The 23,203-nt window shown below is 47.0% G+C and overlaps 1 protein-coding gene across 1 annotated transcript in view; it reads left to right on the top strand.

Moving 5' to 3' along the window:
• The window catches only part of tenm2b (teneurin transmembrane protein 2b), a 150,468-nt gene that overhangs the window by 107,856 nt on the left and 19,409 nt on the right, over positions 1 to 23,203 (top strand). The window contains exons 12-19 of the mRNA XM_042309389.1: positions 9,987 to 10,133; positions 12,139 to 12,349; positions 16,938 to 17,057; positions 17,217 to 17,478; positions 18,426 to 18,693; positions 19,234 to 19,377; positions 22,087 to 22,339; positions 23,004 to 23,024. Of these exons, the coding sequence (XP_042165323.1) occupies positions 9,987 to 10,133; positions 12,139 to 12,349; positions 16,938 to 17,057; positions 17,217 to 17,478; positions 18,426 to 18,693; positions 19,234 to 19,377; positions 22,087 to 22,339; positions 23,004 to 23,024 (1,426 nt within the window). The remainder of the gene's footprint in view (positions 1 to 9,986; positions 10,134 to 12,138; positions 12,350 to 16,937; positions 17,058 to 17,216; positions 17,479 to 18,425; positions 18,694 to 19,233; positions 19,378 to 22,086; positions 22,340 to 23,003; positions 23,025 to 23,203) is intronic.

Raw genomic sequence — 23,203 nt, 5'->3', positions numbered from 1 at the left:
TATAACTTCTAGACTAAGTTGGTGATTTGTTGTTGGCCCGGTGAGAAGGGGCCTTGTTCTATTTCAGTGGCACAATCCTTTTTTCCGTCCCCCGCAGTCGGAAAGTAGCTTAGATGCGCATTTGAAATCACAAAGCAGAGCCGCAGTGTGGCCGCCGTGTAGCCATGTAGCCGTGTAGCCGCCATGTAGCCGTGTGTAGCCGCCATGTAGCCGCCGGGTAGCCGTATGTAGCCGTGTGTAGCCGGCGTGTAGCCATGTAGCCGCATGTAGCCGCCGTGTAGCTGTGTGTAGCCGCCGTGTAGCTGTGTGTAGCTGTGTGTAGCCATGTAGCCGCCGTGTAGCTGTGTGTAGCTGTGTGTAGCCACGTAGCCGCATGTAGCCGTGTGTAGCCGCCGTGTAGCCATGTAGCCGCTGTGCAGCCACCGTGTAGCCACATGTAGCCCCATGTAGCCGTGTAGCCGCCGTGTAGCCATGTAGCCGCTGTGCAGCCGCCGTGTAGCCGCATGTAGCCCCATGTAGCCGTGTAGCCGCCGTGTAGCCGCATGTAGCCCCGTGTAGCTGTGTGTAGCTGTGTGTAGCCACGTAGCCGCATGTAGCCGTGTGTAGCCGCCGTGTAGCCATGTAGCCGCTGTGCAGCCGCCGTGTAGCCACATGTAGCCCCATGTAGCCGTGTAGCCGCCGTGTAGCCATGTAGCCGCTGTGCAGCCGCCGTGTAGCCGCATGTAGCCCCATGTAGCCGTGTAGCCGCCGTGTAGCCGCATGTAGCCCCGTGTAGCCGCCGTGTAGCCGCATGTAGCCCCATGTAGCCATGTAGCCCCGTGTAGCCATGTAGCCCCGTGTAGCCGCTGTGCAGCCGCCGTTTAGCCGCATGTAGCCCCATGTAGCCGTCTAGCCGCCGTGTAGCCGCATGTAGCCCCGTGTAGCTGCCGTGTAGCCATGTAGCCGCTGTGCAGCCGCCGTGTAGCCCCGTGTAGCCGTGTAGCCGCTGTGCAGCCACCGTGTAGCCGCATGTAGCCCCATGTAGCCATGTAGCCGCCGTGTAGCCATGTAGCCGCTGTGCAGCCGCCGTGTAGCCGCATGTAGCCCCATGTAGCCGTGTAGCCGCCGTGTAGCCGCATGTAGCCCCATGTAGCCATGTAGCCGCCGTGTAGCCGTGTAGCCGCATGTAGCCCCGTGTAGCCGCTGTGCAGCCGCCGTTTAGCCGCATGTAGCCCCATGTAGCCGTCTAGCCGCCGTGTAGCCGCATGTAGCCCCGTGTAGCTGCCGTGTAGCCATGTAGCCGCTGTGCAGCCGCCGTGTAGCCCCGTGTAGCCGCTGTGCAGCCACCGTGTAGCCGCATGTAGCCCCATGTAGCCGTGTAGCCGCATGTAGCCCCGTGTAGCCGTGTAGCCGCTGTGCAGCCGCCGTGTAGCCCTGTGTAGCCGCTGTGCAGCCACCGTGTAGCCGCATGTAGCCCCATGTAGCCGTGTAGCCGCATGTAGCCCCATGTAGCCGTGTAGCCGCCGTGTAGCCGCATGTAGCCCCGTGTGTAGCCGCTGTGCAGCCGCCGTGTAGCCGCATGTAGCCCCGTGTAGCCGCCATGTAGCCGCTGTGCAGCCGCCGTGTAGCCATGTAGCCGTGTGTGCACATTTGTTGAAAAGGGATTTGAGCTTTCAGACCAGTAAAACATCAGTCCTACAATGTCAAGCCATTAACACCACATATTGGCTTTTGTAGGCAATATCATGGAAGACAACGGCTATCTACACTGAGTGGACAAAACATTAGGAACACCTTCCTAATATTGAGTTGCACCTCCCTTTTCCCTCAGAACAGCCTCATTTCTTCAGGGCATGGGATGCTACAAGGTGTTGAAAGGTTTCCACAGGGATGCTGGCCCATGCTGACTCCAATGCTGGATGCTGGCTCGATGTCCTTTGGGTGGTGGACCATTCTTGATACAAACAGAAAACTGTTGAGCGTGAAAAACCCAGCAGTGTTGCAATTCTTGACACACTCAAAGCGGTGCACCAGGTACCTACTACCATACCCTGTTCAAAGGCACTTAAATATTTGTCTTCCCCATTCAGCCTCTGAATGGCACACACACATACGATCCATGTCTCAATTGTCTCCAGGCTTAAACATCCTTCTTTAACCCGTCTCCTCCCCTTCATCTACACTGATTGAAGAGGATTTAACAAGTGACATCAATAAGGGATCATAGCTTTCACCTGGATTCACCTGGTCAGTCTGTCATGGAAAGAGCATGTATTGTGCAGCATTTTCTCCATTGGGTTAGTTGATAGGCCACTCTGATACGACTACATAATGCTCAAATAGCCACAATAGCCTTTTGACCACTGTCTGAAACTGTAACTTAAAGTTGGTCAAGTGTTCACAGTTACACGTGTAATCAGAAGTTGCACAGAATGCTTGCGAAATTAGAGTTTCAGCTCACAACACCTGGGGGAGGGGGGGGTTTGAGCCAACAATGCTAGTCACCCACTCTCCAGTAGAGTAGTCTGGGCAGCAGGCCTCTCAGTATTCCCTAAGAGACACTCAGCCTTCCTGGGAGCCAACAAATAGGGACAGACACTCTGCCCCCTCATTCACCCCCCAAGGGCTTTAATTTCCTCTCTGTTATTTTCCTCCCATCTGATGAGAAAAACATCTCCCTGGGGCTCCACCGTGGGCTGTGTTGTTAGAGCCATGTGAAAAGGCTGGCGCTGTGTGCTAGCTCCCATTCTCTGTTCATTCTATGTCCCTCTCTAATTGGGTGTTGAGAGAGTTGAGTGTGAAGAAGGAGCTTCATCAACCTCTCCACTTTACTGTGGTGAACCACGTCATGTTGAGAATCACCTCCATCTCATGTCCACAGTTTTGGCCCCAACCAGATTCTCTGGCAGGCTATTCCAGAGGCTGGGGGGATAGTAAGTAAAAAAGGATGTCTGGCGTGTTTAGGGCAGCACAGTCGTGGATTGATTTAAAAACCAATAGAAGAATCTTAAAATGATTTCTAAAACTCACAGGCAGCCAGTGCAGAGACCTTAAAACCGGTGTGATGTGTGCTCTCTTCCTGGTCTTGGTCAGTACCCGTGCTGCAGCATTCTGTATGTTTTACAGTACAGAGACCTTAAAACCGGTGTGATGTGTGCTCTCTGTCTGGTCTTGGTCAGTACCCGTGCTGCAGCATTCTGTATGTTTTACAGTGCAGAGACCTTAAAACCGGTGTGATGTGTGCTCTCTTCCTGGTCTTGGTCAGTACCCGTACTGCAGCATTCTGTATGTTTTACAGTACAGAGACCTTAAAACCGGTGTGATGTGTGCTCTCTGTCTGGTCTTGGTCAGTACCCGTGCTGCAGCATTCTGTATGTTTTACAGTACAGAGACCTTAAAACCGGTGTGATGTGTGCTCTCTGTCTGGTCTTGGTCAGTACCCGTGCTGCAGCATTCTGTATGTTTTACAGTACAGAGACCTTAAAACCGGTGTGATGTGTGCTCTCTGTCTGGTCTTGGTCAGTACCCGTGCTGCAGCATTCTGTATGTTTTACAGTACAGAGACCTTAAAACCGGTGTGATGTGTGCTCTCTGTCTGGTCTTGGTCAGTACCCGTGCTGCAGCATTCTGTATGTTTTGCAGTTGTCTTTCTTGGGTAGATCAGACAGGAGAGCATTATTAACAGTAGTCAAGCCTGCTTGTAATAAAAGCATGGATGAGTCTCTCTGTATCAGCCTGAGAGAGAAATGTCCACACCGTGGCAATGTTCCTCAGATGTTAAGAAAAGCTATTTTGGTCACATTCCTAATGTGTGATATGACATTTTAGTTCAGAATCTAAAATGTGGTGACACAGAAATGTAGTTGTTAATCATCAGCGTAGCAATGAAAATCAATGCTGTGCTTTCTGATAACGCTGCCAAGGGGGTAACATATATACCGAACCGTAACAGACCCAAAATCAAACCATGTGGAACCATGTGATATCTATTTTCTCTTGAGTTATGCACACCAAGGGTGACAAAAGAACTCTGGACCGGTTAAATAGGTCCTAAACCCATTTAGAACTGGACCTTGAGAGACCAACCCACCTCTCCAGTCTATCCAGAAGGACATCATAGTCAACAGTGTCGAATGCAGCACTTATACTGAACATTAAATATAAACTTATACTGAACATTAAATATAAACTTATACTGAACATTAAATATAAACTTATACTGAACATTAACTATAAACTTGTTACAGTTTTCTTCCGTCGAAAGAGAGTCGGACCAAAATGCAGCGTGGTTAATACGATACATGTTTAATGACGAAATAAACACGACAATACAAAAACAAGAAACGGAACGTGAAAACCTATACAGCCTATCTGGTGACAACTAACACAGAGACAGGAACAATCACCCACCAAACACTCACAGAATATGGCTGCCTAAATATGGTTCCCAATCAGAGACAACGAGAATCACCTGCCTCTGATTGAGAACCGCCTCAGGCAACCATAGACTTTGCTAGAACACCCCACTAAGCTACAATCCCAAAACCTATGAAAAACCCCCCATACATAAACACAACACAAAATAAACCCATGTCACACCCTGGCCTGACCAAATAAATATATAAACACAAAATACTAAGACCAGGGCGTGACAATACTGAACATTAAATATAAATTTATACTGAACATTAAATATAAACTTATACTCAACATTAAATATAAACTTATACTGAACATTAAATATAAACTTATACTGAACATTAAATATAAATGCAACGTGTGAAGTGTTGGTCCCACGTTTCATGAGTTGAAATAAAAGATCACAGAAATGTTCCATATGCCTGTTCTCTGATTATCATTACAATGTTAAGATATACTGAACAAATATATAAACGCAACATGGAAAGTGTTGGTCCCATGTTTCACCAGCTGAAATAAAAGATCCCCGAAAATGTCCATACGCCACTCTAAAATGTGCAGTTTTGTCACACAACACAATACCACAGATGTCTAAAGTTTTGAGGGAGCAATTGGCATGCTGACTGGTGGAATGTCCACCATAGCTGTTGTCAGAGAATGTAATGTTAATTTCTCTACCATAAGCCACCTCCAACGTTGTTTTAGAGAATTTGTCAGTGCATCCCAACCGGCCTCACAATCGCAGACCAAGTGTAACCACGCCAGCCCAGGACCTCCACATCCATATTCTTCACCTGCAGGTTCATCTGAGGTGGTGCTGAGGAGTATTTCTGTCTGTAATAAAGCCCTTTTGTGGGGAAAACCCATATCAATTGGCTGGGCTTTGGCTCCCCACTGGGTGGGCCTATGCCCTCCCAGGCCCACCCATGGCTGCGCCACTTCCCAGTCAAGTGAAATACATAGATTAAGGCCTAATGAATTTATTTCAGTTGACTGATATGAACTGTAACTCAATCAAATCAGAGAAATTGTTGCATGTTGCGTTTATATTTTTGTTCAGTATAAATCCAAGAGTACAAGGGTAGAAAGCTGTTAGGCATCTGTGTTGGCTCTAGAATAATTTACCACACTAACTAAGGCTTGTCTCTGTGCTGTAGTGGGCACGAAAACCAAACTGGAATTTTACTACAGTTGGTACTTAGAAAATCATTTAGCTGTTTAAAATCCAATTTCTCCAGAATTGTACTTAAGGATAGATGGTTGTAGATTGGCTGAAAATTGCTAAGAGCTGAAGAATCTATAATAAATTTCTTCAGAAGGGGTTTTACCATAGAAGTTTTTAGTGCAGTGGGGAAGGTGCTGGTGAACAGTGAGTGATTAACACTTTTCAGATATGCAATTAAAAAACAGTTTTGAAGAAGGTTGTGGGGATAGGATCGAGAAGGCATGTAGAAAGCTTAAGTTGTGATATCACTTTCCCTAGCATGTCTGTGTCCACTAGGGAAACTAAATTCATAGTGCCTTTGTGTGGTAGGCTAGGACACACATCATCAAACTTCTCATCAGGTCTTGCTTGACTGATACCCAGCCTAGTGTTTGTTATCTTATCTCTGAAATATGCTGCAAACTCATCCAATTTAGATGTGGAGGAAAGTTCACATATGTTTGTGGAGAGTAGGATTTATCAGGCCATCAATGGTTGAGAAGAGCACTCTCAAATGATTCTGATTATTAGTGATCAAGTTAGAGAAATGAGCCCTTCTGGCATGTTCTATTGTCTTGTTATATATGTCAAGTTGCTCTCTCAGTATATCATAATGGACCTGCAACTTCATCCACTTCCACTCTGCCTTTCTGTAATTTCTCTTCAAACAGATTCGTTTCCTCACTCATCCAAAGGGGTTCTCTGTTTGCATGTGTCCTTTTTCAACTTTACTGCAGCTAGGCCATCAATAGTTGCCCTTCATTTACTATTAAAGTTAACAACTAAATCATCACAAGAGGGAGGCAGAATAGATTGATGGTGTATTCTTCAAACACACTTAATAATGCGTACAGTATTACCCTGCGCTATGAGCACCAAGGTAGTAAAAAACACACAGCGGCGATCAGATAAAGCAACATCAACAATAGAGGAAATGTCAATAGAAAACCCCTTGGTAATAACCAGGTCCAGTAAAAAGCCCCTTGGTAATAACCAGGTCCAGTAAAAAGCCTCTTGGTAATAACCAGGTCCAGTAGAAAACCCCTTGGTAATAACCAGGTCCAGTAAAAATCCTCTTGGTAATAACCAGGTCCAGTAGAAAACCCCTTGGTAATAACCAGGTCCAGTAGAAAGCCCCTTGGTAATAACCAGGTCCAGTAGAAAGCCCCTTGGTAATAACCAGGTCCAGTAGAAAGCCCCTTGGTAATAACCAGGTCCAGTCGAAAGCCCCTTGGTAATAACCAGGTCCAGTAAAAATCCTCTTGGTAATAACCAGGTCCAGCAGAAAGCCCCTTGGTAATAACCAGGTCCAGTAGAAAGCCCCTTGGTAATAAGCAGGTCCAGAGTATGGTCACGGTTATGGGTGGGCCCAGTAGAAAGCCCCTTGGTAATAACCATGTCCAGAGTATGGCTGTGGTTATGGATGGGCCCAGTAATATGTTGGATAAAGTCCATAGAGCTCAAGAGATTCATAAATTCAGTGGCCTTGAAGTCAGTCTCTTTGCCAGCATGAATATTAAAATCGCACAACACGATTTTATTATAGTTCTCAAGGACAATAGATAATGGTTCAGAGAAATCGGTAAAGAAAGTGGGTCAGTGTTTTGGTGGCCTATACAGGGTTATGGCCAGTACTGGTGGCTGACATTTAAACAGTATAACACGATGCATTGGTGGCTGACATTTAATCAGTATAGCATGATGCTCAAAAGACCCATTCTCCAAAACCAAATGTCCTTACAGCTGAGAGCATTAGTAAAAATAGAGGCTTTTCCCCCAACCTTTCCCCTTTTCTGATAGAGTATGAAAAGCTGTAGTCTGGGGGGACTTGATAAAGAGCAGTACTACAGTTTGAAGACAGCCATGTTTGTTTCAGTGAGAAACACGCAATCAACTTTGCGCTCTGTTGCATTAAATGGTGTGGTTTTTCCCAGGGAAAGATGAGAGAGATGCAGGTGGTATTGATGTCAGTCACCTCCATCTCACTCCTCGTTTACCTGTGATGAACCACGCCATGTTGAGAACCCCACTTCCTCCTCTACACACAAACATCTTCTCAAACCCTGACATGGTTTTGTTTTTATGCTAACTTTTGAGGATAGCTTGGAACAAGGTATTGTATTTGGCTAAGTGGTGGTCTGATTTGTTCATTAGTTCCCCAGGCCTAAAATAGAGCTGTGTAGAGGGGTGAAGTGGCATCCTTAGTATTGTGAAGTGTGTACAGGGTAGCCTAGTGGTTAGAGCGTTGGACTAGTAACCGGAAGGTTGCAAGTTCAAACCCCTGAGCTGACAAGGTACAAATCTGTCGTTCTGCCCCTGAACAGGCAGTTAACCCACTGTTCCTAGGCTGTCATTGAAAATAATAATTTGTTCTTAACTGACTTGCCTGGTTAAATAACGGTAAAAAAACATTTTTAAAGTGTGTACTCGATGTCTTAGTGGTAGTTGGTGTTTTAGAGTTACAGTAGTGTAATGCAACACAAACATTGGCACAGACACACACACACAATAACTTACACATTATGCACACACATGGATTTAGTAGTGTAGATATGTGGTAGTGGTGGAGTAGGGGTCTGAGGGCACACAGTGTGTTGTGAAATCTGTGAATGTTTTGTATAAACTGCCTTAATTTTGCTGGACCCCAGGAAGAGTAACTGCTGCCTTGGCAACAGCTAATTGGGATCCATAATAAATACAAATACAAATGCTAACTCCCATTCGCTAGTATCTCCATTGATCCCTCCTATAGGGATATTCAGCTAGTACACTCCTTCATAACAGTCCCCAGTTCATAGGTTTTTTTCTCTTGTACTTTGTTAAACACAAGACTAACATGTGTAAGGTTTGGTCTGTCTGTATCTGTTTGTGAGTGTCTCTACCTGTTAGCTCGTCTCTCTGTCTAGCTACGTATAGTTGTAAACGCTAACACACAGTTAGCTAGCAGTGCACATTAGCATTTCTACTCCATGTTAAGTAGGCTGCTATTTCTGCTGCAGCATTCTCCATAGGAATATTAATGGACTTGGCCTTTCAACTGCATCTGCCCAGCCGTAGGTAGGAATACTTATAGATGGGCCGTACCAGAGGAGCTGCGTGCTCATCCCTCTTGGGATGCTAATGACCGTGGTGCTCCTCATCAGGAACGGCAGCCATGTTGTTAAGCTGGCTTAAAGTAAAAGGTTAATACACTTTAATGAGATTTTTGTCTGTTCAGTAAAAAAAAACTTAAATGTTCATCCATTCGAACGAAAGTGTCTGATTATTAAATACAGTTTATAGATTCACGTTTCTCATCGCCTCTCTCAGAGAGAGGACTGCTCCTTTTGACCTTGGAGATGGTAATTCATTAAATACCATGGGTGAGTTATGTAGATTTACAGTCCAATACCTCCCCACAGCCTGGTCCCATTCCTCTGGTCTCCTGTACAGACTACCCTACACCACTGAGACAGATGTCCCAGCCACATTCATTATGTCCTCTTCATTCACCTAGCCTGGGAGAATATTACATCTTCTGAGGGTGTATATCATTGACTGCAGTCGTCAATGATATACTGTAAAGCATCTCTCCTGTTGATCTCACTCCCTGTGTCTTGTAATCTCATCAGCTTCCCCTAATCAAATTCTCTCATGAGGCAGCACTACACCCCGGGCCAGCCTCCAGAGGCAAATCAACCACCGCAAATTAATCGGCTGTGAACTTATTCTCTTTTATTGAATACTCTTTGCTGGGAATGGATATTGAAGAAAACAATTTATCGCACACCAAACCCCTCCTTTGTGATGCTAGGGTATAAAGCTTGTTATGATGAAATGCAATCCCCCTGCCATGTAATCAATAGTGTTTTTTATAGCGCTTTATAGCGCTTATTGTGTCCTGCAACGTCAGACTAAAGATATAAAGTTGGTGAGCTGGTGCAAGTTACTCTGTCACTAAATCCCAATTACTGACCTCTTCTCTGGTCCCATCCACCCCTCCTCTCTTTTCCTCCCTCCCCCTTCTCTCCCTCCCTCCCTCCCCCTTCTCTCCCTCTCTCCCTCCATCCTTCCTTCCCTCCCCTCTCCCTCCCTCCCCCTCCATCTCTCTCCCTCCCCCTCCTCTCCCTCCCCTCCATCCTTCCCTCCCTCCCCCTTCTCTCCTCCCTCCCCCCCTCCATCCCTCCCTCCATCCTTCCCTCCCTACCCCCTCCCTCCCTCCCTCCCTACCCCTTCTCTCCCTCCCTCCTCCCTCCATCCCTCTCTCCCTACCCCTTCTCTTTCCCCCTCCCCTTCCTCTCCTCCCTCCCTGCCTCTCCCCCTCCTCCCCCTCCCTCCCCCCCCCCTCCCTCCCTCCCTCTCCCCCATCCCTCCCTATCCTCCCCACCTCCTCTCTCTTTCTCAGATGGTTGTCCGGGTCAGTGTAACAGGAATGGTCAATGCAGCCTGGGTCAGAACAGCTGGCACTGTGATTGCCACACTGGCTGGAGAGGACCTGGCTGCAGTGTTGCCATGGAGATCTCCTGTGCGGACAACAAGGACAACGAAGGAGGTGAGTGGTGAAGGTTCACAGGAGGAAGGCTGAGGAATGCTGTGTCCACTTAGAAAAGAAAAATGAAGATAGGACATTCCTATGCATGACTCATGATTTGATTTGGAATCAACAGTACTTACAGTATTTGTGAAACTATACTGCTGACGAGGGGAAAATATATATTTATTTCCTCTAAATATCCACTTGTAAGGCACAGCAGCATCTCTCAGGTATGGCAATTGACAAGCTCTTTGATTCTCCCGGGCTAGCAGCAGTCAGCCAGACGCCTGCCTGGGTTCCTCCTAGACGTTTCCTCCCAGTGAGTTGCTCCAGGATCAGAGAGGTGTGATTGTGAGTCTGGTGTTATCAGGCCTGAATGGCCCAATTATGGAATCCTTCTGTCTGTGTGAGCTAGCGTTGAGCAGGCGGGGGAGAGAGGAGAAGCTGGTTGAATCGATGCCGTCTTCACCTCCTCCTCCCCAGAGTGCATTGGGGATCAGTGACCTGGAGTTTGCGGAGATGGATGTCCATATTACCTCCTCATCCCTCCCTGATGGAGGATTAAGTGACCCCCCCCCCTCCTGTGACCATTTGTGAGAGGATCAAAGACACCTCGGAGATGCAGTCAGCTCCTCTCCAAGCAGCAGCTCCTCCCCAAGCAGCCAGCTCCTCTCCAAGCAGCCAGCTCCTCTCCAAGCAGCCAGCCAGCCCCATTCAATCTGTCAGTGCAGTGTTATCTAACATGAAAATGATACCCGTGACTATTTTTCCTTGCTTAGCGGCTAAGTAGTGTGCCGAGGCCAGAGCTATGTTGATCTTATAGAGGGCTTTCTCTGTGGCATGTCAGGCAATTGAGTCCGCATGCTATGCCTCCAGGTATCTCAATGCAGCCCCTGGAGGGCTTTCATCTTTAATCTCTCTGGTCTGAGCAATAGGGTAATATGCTCCGAGGACGATAGGGGGTTTTAACAGTCTTACAGCCAGTCCATTTCAATGTGTGGCTGGATGCCTGGCAGACTGGCTGTTGAGGTTCATCAAAAAAAATCCTCCTTCTTCATTGGAGATGTTGTCATACTTCCTACTCACTGCCTTAATCTGTCTGTCGTGTGTTTATCAGTCTCCCTCCCTCTCTGTTTGTCTCTGTCTGTTTTATTTCACCAAATAAAAGCTGAAAGATCAGACAGAAAAAGTTTACAAAGTCTGAAAGTAGTTTGCATAGTTGAAAGTGTTTGTTTTGACAGTTCTGAATTAACACGCTTGCTTGTGTTAGTATGCAGAGAGAGAGAGAGAGAGAGAGGATTCGCCCTCAGGGTTGTGAGTGATGTCCTGTTTGACTTTGATGTCAGTGTCATTGGTTTTGATTAAAAGTACGATAGGCAGGCACTGGGCTGGGGAGAAGGGTGCAGATCACCATTTCTGAAGGAGAACTTCCTTTGTAGGCTCCTGTGTGGCGCAGCGATCTAAGGCACTGCATCTCAGTGCTAGAGGTGTCACTACAGACCCTGGTTTGATTCCAGGCTGTATCACAACCGGCCGTGATTGGGAGTCCCATAGGGCAGCGCACAATTGGCCCAGCATCGTCCGGGTTTGGCCGGGGGTAGGCCGTCATTGTAAATAAGAATTTGTTCTTTAACTAACTTGCTTAGTTACATAAAGGTTAAGTAAATAAAAATGTTTGTTTTTTAAATTGAGAATGAGACAAAAATACCACACACATCCTAATGAATATATAACATTAGTTGAAGAGAAATAAATGAACCTGTGAAAAGAATGGAAAGGGAGTAAACATGTGAATATATGTTGTGTTGACACAGTATAGAGGGTACACAAGATGGTAAACCTGCATGTTTTCAAATGTTCTTTGTTGCACTGTTTTCTGCTTGACAACGATCTTGTTTTATTCTGCCCAACAACAAAAGGAAAAATGACAAATCAACAACAACAAAAATGCCATTGAATCATTATTTATTTGCAGCGGTGTCTGTCTGTCCAGGTTATTTTATCATGTGCTTCCCCCTTACAGACGGACTGACAGACTGCATGGATCCCGACTGCTGCGCTCAGAGTCTGTGTCTGACCAATCCACTGTGCCTGGGAGCAAGGGATCCACTGCAGATCATCCAGCAGAGCCAATCACCTTCGCTGAAAGTCAGATCATTCTACGACAGAGTCAAGTTACTGGTGGGGAGGGATGGCACCCACATCATCCCTGGAAACAACCCCTTCAACTCAAGGTAGTGTACCCATCTATCAATTCTACTTACTTCGGGATGTAATCAACTGTTTATACAGTAAACATCAGCATAAGGTCAGAATATTCTACAGTAATTACCACTGACTTTCACAGTCACACAGTCACACAGGCAGACAGTCACACAGTCACACAGTCTGACAGTCACACAGTATCACAGTCACACAGTCACAGTCACACAGTCACAGTCACACAGTCTCACAGTCACACAGTCACACAGACAGACAGTCACACAATCACACAGTATCACAGTCACACAGTATCACAGTCACACAGTCTCACAGTCACACAGTCAGACAGTCACACAGTATCACAGTCACAGTCACACAGTCACACAGTATCACAGTCACACAGTATCACAGTCAGACAGTCACAGTCTCACAGTCACACAGTATCACAGTCACACAGTATCACAGTCACACAGTCACACAGTATCACAGTCAGACAGTCACACAGTCTCACAGTCACACAGTATCACAGTCACACAGTATCACAGTATCACAGTCACACAGTCACAGTCACAGTATCACAGTCACACAGTATCACAGTCACACATTATCACAGTCACACAGTCACAGTCACACAGTATCACAGTCTCACAGTCACACAGTATCACAGTCACACAGTCACAGTCACACAGTATCACAGTCACACATTATCACAGTCACACAGTCACAGTCACACAATATCACAGTCACACAGTCACACAGTCACGGTCACACAGTATCACAGTCTCACAGTCACACAGTCACAGTCTCACAGTCACACAGTCTCACAGTCACACAGTATCACAGTCACACAGTCACTGTCACACAGTATCACAGTCACACATTATCACAGTCCCACAGTCACACAGTCACAGTCACACAGTATCACAGTCTCACAGTCACACAGTATCACAGTATCACAGTCACACAGTCACACAGTATCACAGTCACACAGTCACACAGGCAGACAGTCACACAGTCACACAGTCTGACAGTCACACAGTATCACAGTCACACAGTCACAGTCACACAGTCACAGTCACACAGTCTCACAGTCACACAGTCACACAGACAGACAGTCACACAATCACACAGTATCACAGTCACACAGTATCACAGTCACACAGTCTCACAGTCACACAGTCAGACAGTCACACAGTATCACAGTCACACAGTCACACAGTATCACAGTCACACAGTATCACAGTCAGACAGTCACACAGTCTCACAGTCACACAGTATCACAGTCACACAGTCACACAGTATCACAGTCAGACAGTCACACAGTCTCACAGTCACACAGTATCACAGTCACACAGTCACACAGTATCACAGTCACACAGTCACAGTCACACAGTATCACAGTCACACAGTATCACAGTCACACATTATCACAGTCACACAGTCACAGTCACACAGTATCACAGTCTCACAGTCACACAGTATCACAGTCACACAGTCACAGTCACACAGTATCACAGTCACACATTATCACAGTCACACAGTCACAGTCACACAGTATCACAGTCACGGTCACAGTATCACAGTCTCACAGTCACACAGTCACAGTCTCACAGTCACACAGTCTCACAGTCACACAGTATCACAGTCACACAGTCACTGTCACACAGTATCACAGTCACACAGTATCACAGTCACACATTATCACAGTCACACAGTCACACAGTCACAGTCACACAGTATCACAGTCTCACAGTCACACAGTATCACAGTCTCACAGTCACACAGTATCACAGTCACACAGTATCACAGTCACACAGTCACACAGTATCACAGTCACACAGTCACACAGTATCACAGTCACACAGTATCACAGTCACACAGTCACACATTCACAGTCACACAGTCACAGTCACACAGTATCACAGTCTCACAGTCACACAGTCACAGTCTCACAGTCACAGTCAGTCACACAGTCACACAGTCACACAGTCTCACAGTCACACAGTCACAGTCACACAGTCATCACAGTCACACAGTCACACAGTCACAGTCACACAGTATCACAGTCACACAGTCTCACAGTATCACAGTCACACAGTCACAGTCACACAGTATCACAGTCACACAGTCACACAGTCACACAGTCACACAGTCACAGTCACACAGTATCACAGTCACACAGTCACAGTCACACAGTCACAGTCAGACAGTCACACAGTATCACAGTCACACAGTCACACAGTATCACAGTCACACAGTCACAGTCACACAGTCACAGTCAGACAGTCACACAGTATCACAGTCACACAGTCTCACAGTATCACAGTCACACAGTCACAGTCACACAGTATCACAGTCACACAGTCACACAGTCTCAAAGTCACACAGTATCACAGTCACACAGTATTACAGTCTCACAGTATCACAGTCACACAGTATCACAGTCACAGTCACACAGTCACAGTCACACAGTATCACAGTCACAGTCACACAGTCACAGTCACACAGTATCACAGTCTCACAGTCACACAGTCACAGTCTCACAGTCACACAGTCACACAGTCTCACAGTCACACAGTCTCACAGTCACACAGTCACAGTCACACAGTATCACAGTCACACAGTATCACAGTCACAGTCACACAGTCACAGTCACACAGTATCACAGTCTCACAGTCACACAGTCACAGTCTCACAGTCACACAGTCACACAGTCTCACAGTCACACAGTCACACAGTCACACAGTCACAGTCAGACAGTCACACAGTATCACAGTCACACAGTCTCACAGTATCACAGTCACACAGTCACAGTCACACAGTATCACAGTCACACAGTCACACAGTCACACAGTATCACAGTCACAGTCACACAGTATCACAGTCACACAGTCACACAGTCACAGTCACACAGTATCACAGTCTCACAGTCACAGTCACACAGTCTCACAGTCACACAGTCTCACAGTCACACAGTATCACAGTCACACAGTCACACAGTCACAGTCTCACAGTCTCACAGTCACACAGTATCACAGTCACACAGTATCACAGTCTCACAGTATCACAGTCACACAGTCACACAGTCACACAGTCACAGTCACACAGTCTCACAGTATCACAGTCTCACAGTATCACAGTCACACAGTATCACAGTCACAGTCACACAGGGCATCCAGAAAGTATTCAGACCTCTTAACTTTTTCTATATTTTGATACGTTACAAAAAAATAATTCCCATCAATCTACACACAATACCTCTTAATGACAAGGTGAAAACAGGTTTTTAGACGTTTTTACAAATGTATTGAAAATAAAAAACAAAAATACTTTATTTACATAAGTGTTCAGACCCTTTGCTATGAGAATCGAAATGGAGCTCAGGTGCATCCTGTTTCCATGTATCATACTTGAGATGTTTCTACATCTTGATTGGAGTCCACCTGTGGTAAATTCAATTGATTGGACATGATTTGGATAGGTACACACCTGTCTATATAAGGTCCCACAGTTGACTGTGCACGTCCTAGCAAAAGCCATGAGGTCAAAGGAATTGTCTGTAGCACTCCGGGTCAGGATTGTGTTGAGGCACAGGTCTGGGGAAGGGTACCAAAAAATGTCTGCAGCATTAAAGGTCCCCAAGAGCACAGTGGCCTCCATCTTTCTTAAATGGAAGAAGTTTGGAACCACCAAGACTCTTTTCCTAGAGCTGGCCGCCCGGCTAAACTGAGCAAACGGGGAGAAGGGCCTTGGTCAGGGAGGTGACCAATAACCCGATGGTCACTCTGACAGAGCTCCAGAGTTCCTCTGTGGAGATGGGAGAACCTTCCAGAAGGACAACCATCTCTGCAGCACTCCACCAATCAGGTCTTTATGGTAGAGTGGCCGGATGGAAGCCACTGGTCAGTAAAAGGCACATGACAGCCCACTTGGAGTTTGCCAGAAGGCATCAAACTTATTCCATGAGAGACAAGATTCTCTGGTCTGATGAAACCAAGGTTGAACTCTTTGGCCTGAATGCAGAGCGTCATGTCTGGAGTAAACCTGTAACCATCCCTACGGTGAAGCATGGTGGTGGCAGCATCATGTCTGGAGTAAACCTGGAACCATCTCTACGGTGAAGCATGGTGGTGGCAGTATCATGCTGTGGGGATGTTTTTCAGAGGCAGGGACTGGGAGACTAGTTAGGATCGAGGGAAAGATGAACAAGAGGATCTGCAGAGAAGAATGGGAGAAACTCCCCAAATACAGATGTGCCAAGCTTGTAGCATCATACCCAAGAAGACTTGAGGCTGTAATTACTGCCGAAGGTGTTTCAACAAAGTACTGAGTAAAAGGTCTGAATTCTTATGTAATGTGATATTTCTGTTTTTGATATTTTCTAAATTTCTAAAAACCTGTTTTTGCTTTGCCTTTATGCAGTACTGTGTGTAGATTGATGAGGGGGAAAAAAACGATTTAATCCATTTTAGAATAAGACTGTAAATGTAACAAAATGTGGAAAAAGTTAAGGGGTCTGAATACTTTCTGAATGCACTGCACTGTACATTAAGAGATTTGATTCATGTGTTGTTACACCATCTTCATACCTTCACCTTGTAGCTATGTCCTCTCTTGCAGCCTGGCAGCGTTGATCAGAGGCCAGGTCGTGACCACGGACGGGACTCCCCTGGTGGGGGTCAACGTGACGTTTGTCAAGTACCCCCACTATGGCTTCACCTTGACTCGTCAGGACGGCACGTAGGTGATTTTTTTGGTGTTTGAATAAGACAACAGATCTTTAGATGTATGAATGGATTTATGTCCCTTAGGTGACTTCAATATCTTTGAGTGATTTGAGGATGGTGAGGATCAACGGGTTTGTAACCCCCTTTGTCCTCTGTCTTTGTTCCTCTCTAGATTTGACCTGGTGGCCAATGGGGGCGTGTCTCTGGCCCTGCTCTTCGAGCGAGCTCCGTTCCTGAGCCAGGAGCGCACGGTGTGGCTACCTTGGAACCGGTTCTATGCCATGGACACGCTGGTGCTGAAGACGGAGGAGAACACCATCCCAGCCTGTGACCTCAGCGGCTACGTCGTCCCCGACCCTGTGGTGGTGGCCTCGCCCCTCTCCTCCTTCTTCAGCTCTCACCCTGCAGAGAGGCACATCATCCCTGAGACTCAGGTAGATACACAGTGCTCTCTCTTCTCTATCTTTCTCGCTCTCTCTAGCTCTCTAGCTCTGTTTCTCTCTCTCACTCTAGCTCTGTTTCTCTCTCTCTAGCTCTCTGTCTCTCTCTCTCTAGTTCTGTTTCTCTCTCTAGCCTCTCTCTCTCTAGCTCTGTTTCTCTCTCTCTAGCTCTCTCTCTCTCTCGCTCTGTTTCTCTCTAGCTCTGTTTCTCTCTTTCTCTCTCTCTCTCTCTCTAGCTCTCTCTGTCTCTATAGCTCTCTTTCTCTCTCTCTAGCTGTCTCTGTCTCTCTAGCTCTGTTTCTCTCTCTCTCTAGCTCTGTTTCTCTCTCTCTCTCTAGCTCTCTCTGTCTCTCTAGCTCTGTTTCTCTCTCTCTCTCTCTCTATCTCTGTTTCTCTCTCTCTCTCTAGCTCTCTCTGTCTCTCTAGCTCTCTTTCTCTCTCTCTCTCTGTCTCTCTAGCTCTGTTTCTCTCACTCTCTCTCTAGCTCTGTTTCTCTCTCTCTCTTTCTCTCTCTCTCTAGCTCTGTTTCTCTCTCTCTCTTTCTCTCTCTTTCTCTCTCTCTTTCTCTCTCTTTCTCTCTTTCGTCCTCTCTCTAGCTCTGTTTCTCTCTCTCTCTAGCTCTGTTTCTCTCTCTAGCTCTATTTCTCTCTCTCTCTAGCTCTATTTCTCTCTCTCTCTAGCTCTATTTCTCTCTCTCTCTAGCTCTGTTTCTCTCTCTCTCTAGCTCTGTTTCTCTCTCTCTAGCTCTGTTTCTCTCTCTCTCTCTCTCTAGCTCTGTATCTCTCTCTAGCTCTGTTTCTCTCTCTCTCTCTCTCTAGCTTTGTTTCTCTCTCTCTCTAGCTCTGTTTCTCTCACACTTTCTTGTCTTCTCTGTCTCACATTTCTCTCTTCCTCTTTCTTGCCTTCTCTGTCTCACATTTCTCTCTCCCTGCTCCTCCTAGGTGGTTCATGAGCAGCTGGAGATCCCGGGCACAGGTCTGAAGCTGTGCTACCTGAGCTCTCGTGCCTCCGGGTACCGCGCCCTGCTGAAGGTGACCATGACCCAGGCCCTGGTGCCTCTCTCCCTGGCCAAGGTGCACCTGATGGTGGCTGTGGAGGGACATCTCTTCCAGAAGTGGTTCCATGCCTCTCCTAACCTGGCCTACACCTACATCTGGGACAAGACAGATGTCTACAGGCAGAGGGTCTATGGTCTGACCCAAGCGTCTGGTGAGTAGCAGCGTGAGATGTTTGGTCCGTTATATTAGATGTAGCCATCTACCCAGACACAGTACCATGTTATCTGTTACTGCAACAGGTTGGCAGAGCTTTCTGACAATCTCTCACTCATTCTAATCAGACATAAGCTTTCTATCCTTCTCTAAATTATCACACTTTTAGTTAAGTTGACACCAGCGCAGTAACAGACTGTGCTACTGTGTAGGTGTGAACAGTTGTCTACCTCGGGGCCCATCCATTCACACATACAGCATGTGATCAGGCTGAGTACGTTTCTCTCTCCACACACACACACACACACACACACACACACACACACACACACACACGTCTCATTAAATGTCACTCGCCTGATTAACATTCCTATTGCAGTAAACTAAACCTTGTCCACGTGCGTGTATCACCTGTGGTTGGTGTGACCATGAAGACATTTAGATCATTCACTGACTGTACGTTCAATTTCTGTGTTACTTTATGAGGCGATGCTAAAGTTTGGGATGGAGAATAAAGTGTTATTCTATTTTTCTACAGTGTCCGTGGGGTTTGAGTACGAGACGTGTCCCAGTCAGATCCTGTGGGAGAAGAGGACAGCGATGCTGCAGGGATATGAGCTGCTGCCCTCCAACTTAGGGGGCTGGTCCCTGGACAAACATCACACCCTCAACATCGCCAGTGGTACGACTCTACAACGTTTTGTTTTCATATGTTATGGATTTGACGTGTTTGATTGAGAGGACAGTGGAGAGTAGACAGGAAAGGAGAGACAGAGTTGGAAAAGGGCAATGTGTTCTTTCACTGACTTGCCTAGTTTTTAAAAAAAAAAAAAATACCTACATCCTTTAAAAGTCAGAACAGGGCCGTTTTGGAAGTTCCCTCACGCCGGGACAGACAGACTACTATCACAGTCAGATCATTCACAACTGTGTGTATTCTTTCCGTTTTTTTTTGTTTTAGTGTTGTGAAATGTTCAAAAGGTGCGGTCACTGAAACCAGACCACTTATTTGAGCGCATGAATGAATGTTTAACATCCAAGTGGCCTTGTCTCATCTCATCTCTATATCAGTGCAGTGCCACTGCTAATCTCCTCCGACAACACCAGTGTTTCACCTCCGTGTTTGACAGGATTAGGCGTGCCCTGAATACCAATCGAATGCTCCTGTGTGTAGGCAATGACAAGCAGGGAGTCAATGACGACAGCTGGTCTTACTGGGGTTCGACGCATAATAACATTACAGACAAGAGACTTCACAATTTACATACGTTTAAAAGTGTGTGTGTGAGTGTGTGTGTGTGTGTGTGTGTGTGTGTGTGTGTGTGTGTGTGAGTGTGTGTGTGTGTGTGTGAGTGTGAGTGTGTGTGAGTGTGTGTGAGTGTGAGTGTGTGTGATGTGTGTGTGAGTGTGAGTGTGTGTGTGTGTGAGTGTGTGTGTGTGTGTGTGTGTGTGTGTGTGTGTGTGTGAGTGTGTGTGTGTGAGTGTGTGTGTGTGTGTGTGTGTGTGTGTGTGTGTGTGTGTGTGTGTGTGTGAGTGTGTGTGAGTGTGTGAGTGTGTGTGTGAGTGTGTGTGAGTGTGTGTGAGTGAGTGTGTGTGTGAGTGTGTGAGTGACTGTGTGTGTGAGTGTGTGAGTGTGAGTGTGTGTGTGTCCAGAAGTCCCCACAAGAATAGTAAACAAAACAAAAAAATGTGACCAACTGAGGATCATTTTGGGTTGGCAGGGTAGCCTAGTGGTTAGAGTGTAGAGGCGGCAGGGTAGCCTAGTGGTTAGAGTGTAGAGGTGGCAGGGTGGCCTAGTGGTTAGAGTGTAGAGGTGACAGGGTAGCCTAGTGGTTAGAGTGTAGAGGTGGCAGGGTAGCCTAGTGGTTAGAGTGTAGAGGTGGCAGGGTAGCCTAGAGTGTAGAGGTGGCAGGGTAGCCTAGTGGTTAGAGTGTAGAGGTGGCAGGGTAGCCTAGTGGTTAGTTAGTGTAGAGGTGGCAGGGTAGCCTAGTGGTTAGAGTGTAGAGGTGGCAGGGTAGCCTAGTAGTTAGAGCGTAGAGGTGGCAGGGTAGCCTAGTGGTTAGAGTGTAGAGGGAGTAGGTAGCCTAGTGGTTAGAGCGTAGAGGTGGCAGGGTAGCCTAGTGGTTAGAGTGTAGAGGTGGCAGGGTAGCCTAGTGGTTAGAGTGTAGAGGTGGCAGGGTAGCCTAGTGGTTAGAGTGTAGAGGTGACAGGGTAGCCTAGTGGTTAGAGTGTAGAGGTGGCAGGGTAGCCTAGTGGTTAGAGTGTAGAGGTGGCAGGGTAGCCTAGTGGTTAGAGTGTAGAGGTGGCAGGGTAGCCTAGTGGTTAGAGCGTAGAGGTGGCAGGGTAGCCTAGTGGTTAGAGTGTAGAGGTGGCAGGGTAGCCTAGTGGTTAGAGTGTAGAGGTGGCAGGGTAGCCTAGTGGTTAGAGTGTAGAGGGGGCAGGGTAGCCTAGTGGTTAGAGTGTAGAGGTGGCAGGGTAGCCTAGTGGTTAGAGTGTAGAGGTGGCAGGTAGCCTAGTGGTTAGAGTGTAGAGGTGGCAGGGTGGCCTAGTGGTTAGAGTGTAGAGGTGGCAGGGTGGCCTAGTGGTTAGAGTGTAGAGGTGGCAGGGTAGCCTAGTGGTTAGAGCGTTGGACTAGTAACCGGAAGGTTGCAAGTTCAAACCCCCGAGCTGACAAGGTACAAATCTGTCATTTTGCCCCTAAACAGGCAAGTTAACCCACTGTTCCTAGGCCGTCATTGTAAATAAGAATTTGTTCTTAAATGACTTGCCTAGTTAAATAAAGGTACAATTTTTTTAAAATTGTTTGTCTCCACAAGGTCAAATGCTATTTCTATTGTGTTTAGAATTTGGGTTAGTTTTCGGGTTAGGTTTTCGGGTTAGTGTACCATTTAGGGCTAGGGAAAATAGGATTGGGACTGAATTGTGTTTCCCCACACAAGGTTAGATACACATGCAGTGCCATCAGAAATGATTCACACCCCTTGGCTTTTCCCCCATTTTGTTGCTAAAAAAAAGTCTGATTCAAATGGATGTAATTGTCATTTCTGGTCGACGATCTACACGAGGTACTCTGTCATGTCAAAGTGGAGAAAAAGAAATGTGAACATTTTATTTTATTATTTTAAAATATGAAAAATAAAACATTAGACAACTATTCAACGCCCTCCCCACCCTGAAGCTCACCTTGTTTCTATAGCAACACTTTGAACAGTATTGGATTACAGATTGAATTACTTTGTTTTATTTTTGGGAAAGTCTAAAATGATAAGTAAGTTCATATTAAGATGGAGGTTGATTTTTTTTTAAAAAGGTGTCTTTGTTCCCTTGCTGTATTTTTAGGATCTAAAAGGAAAGCGTTTTGAATCCGAACTGTTTGCCTCTACTGTTTCAGGGATCTTACACAAAGGCAGTGGGGAGAATGTGTTTGTCTCAGAGCAGCAGCCTCCAGTCATCAACAGCATCATGGGTAACGGGCGCAGGCGCAGTATCTCCTGTCCCAGCTGCAGTGGTCTGGCCGAGGGCAACAAGCTGCTGGCCCCCGTGGCGCTGGCCTGTGGGGGGGACGGCAGCCTGTACGTGGGAGACCTCAACTTCATTCGCCGGGTCTATCCCACCCTCAACACCACGGCTGTGTTGGAGCTCAGGTAAGGTATCAACATACAGAGGGTGTCAGTGGAGGAGGGTGTCAACGTACAGAGGGTGTCAGTTGAGGAGGGTGTCAGTGGAGGAGGGTATCAACGTACAGAGGGTGTCAGTGGAGGAGGGTGTCAGTGGAGGAGGGTATCAGTGTACAGAGGGTGTCAGTGGAGGAGGGTGTCAGTGGAGGAGGGTATCAACGTACAGAGGGTGTCAGTGGAGGAGGGTGTCAACGTACAGAGGGTGTCAGAGGAGGAGGGTATCAATGTACAGAGGGTGTCAGAGGAGGAGGGTGTCAGAGGAGGAGGGTGTCAGTGGAGGAGGGTGCCAGTGGAGGAGGGTGCCAACGTACAGAGGGTGTCAGTGGAGGAGGGTGCCAACGTACAGAGGGTGTCAGTGGAGGAGGGTGTCAGTGGAGGAGGGTGTCAGTGGAGGAGGGTGCCAGTGGAGGAGGGTGCCAGTGGGGGAGGGTGCCAGTGGAGGAGGGTGTCAGTGGAGGAGGGTGTCAGTGGAGGAGGGTACCAGTAGAGGAGGGTGTCAGTGGAGGAGGGTGTCAGTGGAGGAGGGTGTCAGTAGAGGAGGGTGTCAGTAGAGGAGGGTGTCAGTAGAGGAGGGGTTAAGTAGGATGATGGGTGGAAACTAACAAGGTTTGTTTCTTTGTTTTGTTTTCAGAAATAAAGACTTGAGGCACGGGTAAGTTATGCGTCGTCCAGCAGCTTGTTGACATTGCCTGACATACAGCTGTAGAAAGCGATAGTTGTCTTCCTGTATGTTGGGGCGCCTTTGGAATGTTCTCCCAATCTCTGTTTTAGTCCTGTGAGGGATTATCTGTCCTCTTGAAATTGATTTTAGTTGCTAGAGGTTATTATTAT

This window comes from Oncorhynchus tshawytscha, linkage group LG30 (assembly GCF_018296145.1).
Source record: "Oncorhynchus tshawytscha isolate Ot180627B linkage group LG30, Otsh_v2.0, whole genome shotgun sequence".
Classification (NCBI taxonomy): domain Eukaryota; kingdom Metazoa; phylum Chordata; class Actinopteri; order Salmoniformes; family Salmonidae; genus Oncorhynchus; species Oncorhynchus tshawytscha.
The sequence above is the reverse complement of the archived record's forward strand: the minus strand, read 5'-3'. Positions and strand labels throughout refer to the sequence as shown.